This window comes from Camelina sativa, chromosome 7 (genome assembly GCF_000633955.1).
Source record: "Camelina sativa cultivar DH55 chromosome 7, Cs, whole genome shotgun sequence".
Taxonomy (NCBI): Eukaryota; Viridiplantae; Streptophyta; class Magnoliopsida; order Brassicales; family Brassicaceae; genus Camelina; species Camelina sativa.
The window spans coordinates 20,928,822-20,934,821 of record NC_025691.1 but is presented as its reverse complement, the minus strand read 5'-3'; the positions used below and the strand labels follow the sequence as shown (position 1 = coordinate 20,934,821).

General features: G+C 36.6%; 1 protein-coding gene across 1 annotated transcript; it reads right to left on the bottom strand.

Moving 5' to 3' along the window:
- On the bottom strand, window positions 254-3,599 carry LOC104701748 (auxin efflux carrier component 3). Its single transcript, XM_010417488.1, has 6 exons — window positions 2,188-3,599; window positions 1,790-2,102; window positions 1,608-1,693; window positions 1,035-1,192; window positions 866-942; window positions 254-766 (listed from the first exon to the last, which is right to left on the bottom strand). The coding sequence occupies exons 1-6, from the start codon at window positions 3,425-3,427 to the stop codon at window positions 700-702; spliced, it is 1,941 nt and encodes a 646-aa protein (XP_010415790.1). The 5' UTR covers window positions 3,428-3,599; the 3' UTR covers window positions 254-699.

Here is a 6,000-nt window from a genome sequence, read left to right as displayed (position 1 = left end):
CTATTAATTACATCACTACCAGCTTAAATTAATGATGAAACAAAATGCTTTCAATGCCAAAGCGCCTAACCCAATTCTCCCACTACCACTCTCATCATTTACAACTGCAGAAAAGAATCAGTAAATCTACCAAATCTGATTACAAATCTCAGTAATATAAGAAGAATAATAACATATATTCTTTTAAGTTTTTAGTAGAAACTTTTTACTTTAATAGCGTTTATATGCTCATGTGAAACTTGGAACGAGGGGAGATTCAAAATCAAAAACCACACTTTTTCTTGGCTAAAACAAAATCTACACAGTAATCAACTAGTAGTTACCCCAAACCTAATCAAAGAACACATTAAAAACAAAACAGACTGGTGCAAAAAAATATAAAAGTTACAAAAAATAATAAGTTGTCTTCTTCCTCCAATCTTTTATTTATCTTTTTTTTGTCTCGTTGCCCCATGTTTTGCTCCTCCTTATCTGCGTCCCATTGTCTCACTCAAATTATCTCCCAATATTCTATCTGTAAAATATGGGAGAAGAAAGTGTTTCTTGGCTTGTAATGTAGGCATCATCATTCCTTAAATCATGCTACTCCCTAGTTTTACTTATATACTCTAAGCTTTTAGTTTGTTCCATAAGACAATCCTTTGTTTCCCTTCTCCCTCTACAATTTGATCCTTTTTCGAGGTTTTTGTAATCAAAAGCTTATAACCCGAGTAGAATGTAGTAAACCAGCGTGATCGGAAGCGCTATGAGCATTCCGAATATTACCCTGCCAAAATCATATGGTTTGCAATGTTACATGTTAAAAAAGGATATCATTAGTAATCTATAGTCTAATAGATTACGAATCATATAATCTCTGACTTACCCTGTACTTAAAATAGCAGGATGAACATTGTACTCCTTAGCAAACACAAACGGCACAATTCCTTGAGGTAATGCGGCCTATAAAACCATAAAAAAAATACTTAACAACAAATCACATTTTTTACTGCGTTAAATTATTAGAGCTGAACTTAACGATTAAAATAAATTACCTGAACTATAGCAACACGCAGTAAATCACCACGCAATCCAATGGCTATGGCAGCAACCGCCATCACAGCCGGGCCCGTGAGGAACCTAACCGCCATAGCAAATGTTGCCACAGAGTTCCCACAAGCAATTAATTTGGGTTGTAACGCCATGAACAACCCTACACGATTTTACACAAACAGTTTAGTTTCAAAATCCGGCCATGAATATATATTTCTATACATCTATAAAAAATGTTCCAATCAAGTCCCGTAAAAATGGGGACCATGACGACTATCAACAACACGAGACCATGTCGTCCACCATTACCATTTATCTAATAAGACACTCACAACACTGTCCCACCTGTCGGATGGTCCATCCCCAAAATTTTTGTTTCTTAATCAAATTTATGGAGTACCTAATTTAATTCTATTATTATGTAAATGAGTTTGATATGTCAACGAAATATGCAAAATTTAGACAATCTCTGTAATAAATAACACGTTTGGTATGAACCAGATTTATTCATTTAAATGGCTTAAAATCTAAAAAATTCGAAAGGAATAAAAACACAGTACGAAGAATAAACTTACCCAAACTGAACATTGCCATTCCAAGACCAGCATCAGATAAAATGGAGATAGATTGCTGTATGATTTTTGGCATTTCCACGTGCCACCTTCATATTCAATACCGGAATGTAAACTTCTTGAGAACCGGTCGGTTCGACTCAAGAGAAAAAAGCAATTTTAAAAATTTTGAAGTTTTTACTAACCGGAAAGCGACGAGAGCCCAAATAAGGCCAATGAGACTAGAGTAAGTGTTTGGGTTTCTGATGAGTTTCCTCCACACCATTATCAGTATCAGCCTTGTCATCACACTCGCCGGCGGCATGTTTTTTCGTTGACTTTCTCCTCCTCCGGCGGCTGCTCCTAGACCTGTCTTTGATTGTAGCTCCACCGAGGAATTTGGAGCGAGTTTGTTAAGTCCATTCTCGGCGTCTTTGGCTCTTTCTCCTGCTTCTTCTTTCTCGGCGAAACTAAATTGTGGCTCTCCTCCAAAATCTCCACTCCCTGGATGAGCTAGAGCTATAGTCACCACACACAAAAACCTAATTTGAGAACTTTTGCAATTACTTATCAAGAAAGTTATTTAAAATATGTACTAACTAACCTTTACTCTCTCCGTTGTGAGATTGATCAGGGACTAACATACGAATCTCTTTAGCACCTTGATCAGATCTTCCACCTTGTTCATTGTCTGGCGCTCCGCCGAAAACGTTAAGACCCGCCCGGTCTGAAACGGGTGAACCGTTGGAGCTCCATACGAACATGTGAAGCTCCTTGGCGTCATGGCTGTTTGACTTACCGCTGGTTGGAAGAGTAGTTTGCTGATTCGTATTGATGTCTTTCGGGTTTTTATTAACGCCTTTATTGGCGGTAGATGTGGTAGTTGAGGAGAATTCTGGATTCGGAGCCGGATAAGACCCGGCTCCACCTCCACCGCCTCCGGGGTAATACCCGAATCTCGGAGAGGACGCCATGGCGCAGTTCTCCTCGAAGTTCGAAGGTCGAGGAGTGGGACCTCTAGAAGACTGTACAGAGTACATATCTGCCGGACCAAAATTGGAGAGACGGCCACCAGGGAAACCCATCATCGAGTAAAAATCAGAGTGGTTGAAATTGGAGCCTCTAGGAGTTGTGCTAAGGCTGTAAATCTCAGCTCCGGTGAGGTTTGACGGCCGTGGAGTCATGTTCGGCCCGCAGAAAGAGCGACGGGAAGCGTTTGATTTTCTCACGGTGACGTGAAGCTTCCCGTCGTCGCCGATCTCTGCGTCGGTTTCAAGAAAATCATGGCCGTCGAGTGAAACGACATCGGATTCAACTTTGAACGAAACGATTGAGGCAGCCGTCTCAGGGAACTGCTCCATGATGAGCATCTTGGCGCCGCGAAACTCGAAGAGGAAAAGAAGAAGCGTGTACCAGATGATACACTGGAGGACGACGATTTGGACCATGAGGGAACCAGAGTACTCGCCGTACATGGCGATCAAGAGAGGAATCCCCATGACGAGAGTGTTGGGAAGCGTGGAGAGGGAAAAGATTGTGATGCTCCACTCGAGACTACCGGAACGGGTGAGATTAGCCCAGAGGACCAAGAGAGACAACATGATGATTTTTTGGAGAGTGTCGGCGGCGATGAAGCGGAGATTCATGGCGTAAGGGTTGTTGGTGGAGATGAAGTGGAAAGAGAGGAGAGGGACGGCGAAGATGGCGACGAAACGGTTGATTCCGGAGCATTGGTCTGGAGAAAAGATTTTCCACCACTGGACAGAGCCGTAGGCGAGGATCATAGCTACGTAGAGAGGGATCACGGCGGTGAGAACCGTGTAGAGGTCGTGCCACGAGATCATCTTGAAGGGGCAAAAGTGGAAACAAGAGAGAAAGAAAAAAAGGAAAAACAAAAAAAGGAGAACCGTTAAACAACGGTGTCTGAGGGAAGAAGAAGAAGTGAGAGAGGACTTGGGAGCAGTGTGTTTGTGTGAACTGTGAAGGAGTGAGCAAGTTTGGGTTTTGAGGATATAATTTAAGGAGGGGATACCACTTTACACCTCTTTATACAGCAAATACGTGACCACCCAAGTTCCTTTTTACTATTTTTATTTTATTCTTTTGTTTGTTATTTTTTTCATCGATATTATCATAACATAATAATAATATAGTTTTTTCTCTTAAAGATATTAGTTCAAGAATTGATATGTATTACTTTTAGTTTTATTATCTATAATCTTGTAATGTAAAATATCGTGTGTTTTGATAACAATATTTCTCAACATTTTGTATAATATACCACATAACTAAAATCTAGTCGTTTTGGTTCGACTAGATAACAAAATACACATAAGTAGTAAAATGATTAAAAAAAAGTAAGAATAAGGATACTATTAAATCATATTTTGCAGTTTTCATTCTAGTTTAATATAATATATATGACATACACATGCCATTCATTTTTTATTTTGTATGCAAATGTGTTCCATGAAGATTAAAGTAAAATAGGAAAAAATATATATAAAAATTGAGTCTGCGAACAGAATTTTACATGTACAAAAATAGCATCTGAGTTAGATCTTAAGAAGAAGGTCTACATGTGGCACTCTACTTTTGGGGATGGGCATCGCAGACATACCTTTTCTCTTCTGTCCCCCTCTCTTCTTTGCTTTTAGTATTTTAACTTTACCTTTCTTTCACATTCTCTTAACTAATCCATTTTTTTCGTAATATGAATAAATCAATACCGATATCAAATGTACAAAATTATCTGCATTACTAACTCTAAAATTAGAAAGAAAAAAATGGAAGAAGCAATAGTTTCAATATCTCAAAAAGGAAAAAGAAAAAAAATTGGAAATACCCTTTATATTTTGTGATGTTTGATAAATCATTTTTTTTAGAAAAAGTAATGATTATAAAAATAAGGAGACAAGATGGGCTGGAGACAAAGAAGATCCACTAAGAAATTGGATGGCTCAAATGGAATTTGGCTAATGGCGTCGAGTGTGTCTATATGTTATTGTTAGGTTTACTCATTTGTCCCGTGAAGTAGGCAACACTCAATTACTCATTAGACGACATAAATGTTTAGCCTATATTCTCATCATTAAGCTACTGTCTAACTCCCCTCCATGATATTAGTTATAACGTTGCTTCTGAATTATTTGTTCAGATAAGCTCACTCAAGTCTTAACTTAGTAGATGATGGTCAGAAATTGGAATACACAAGCTAGTATAGAATAACGAAACGAATGGAATTTTACAATATCTTTTTTTTGGTTAACGGAATTTTACAATATCAAACATCACAGTTTTGTTTATTTAACATGTCATGGAAATCGCTGTGTTTTTGAGTGTATCAAAATTAAACAGCTCAATTTTAAATTTTGTTAATACAGTATATCATTTAATTCACTTTTATATGTAGAAAAATATATATTCTATTTTTTTTCTTATAAGCTTTTTTCCCGATATGGGTAATACTACCTTTTTAGTACACAACCAAAGTTCCACATGAGTAAATGGTTGAGACAGAGAATGTCGTGACCTTCTTGTGACTTAGTGTTGCTGTATCTTTCTGATTGCATAAAAGTATTACTTGACACAACTTCCTCAGGCAAGTCCAAACTCGAATGATTAATTGCGATTTATGCATGTTAGATAAAATTTGCCGTCCTTATACAAAACCAAATTATACAAATTTTTTTTTCTTTTTGTTAAACACTTTATTTAACTAGTTATTTATCCTAATGGAATCAACGTATATATCTTAATATATATTTTCATGCAATTGACGTTCAATTAACCAAATAAATAATCCTAGATATCGGCACAAGATTTAGGGAACTTTTGGAAGCACTTCATATGTCAGCGTAACCATGGTACAGTTTAAAATTGTGGTCTCTTTTAATTTTTAAGAAAATCAATTAATATAAATATCATCTAAAAATTAGGTTAGAGTTGAATTTAATAGAGTAAAAGATTCTTATAACGACAAAAGAAATTTGATGATAATTAAAAAAAAAAAAGAGCGAAAGTAAAGTACAGTGTCATTCAATAATCACACTGTATGCGTAATAAAATTATGTTTGTGGTTGAATAATCAAAGTCCAAGTCAAACCTTAACATAGTTTTCACGCCTTTGATATACGGAATTGTAGGAACGATAACGAAATTTTAGATTAATATACGACTGATGCTTCCAATAATCTCTGAGATATATACTTATCAATCGTACCGAATAGAAAGATAAACGACATTCTCACAAACAACCACACACGTTGGGAAAAGAAAAAGAAAAAAAAAAGAAGAAGAACGGCGTTGGTGTAACATAGCGATCATATTAAAACTATTCTCTTCATGATAATATGTTTTGAATATTGATTAGATGGTGGACCATTTTTCTTTGACACATACTAAATGGTGGACTTTG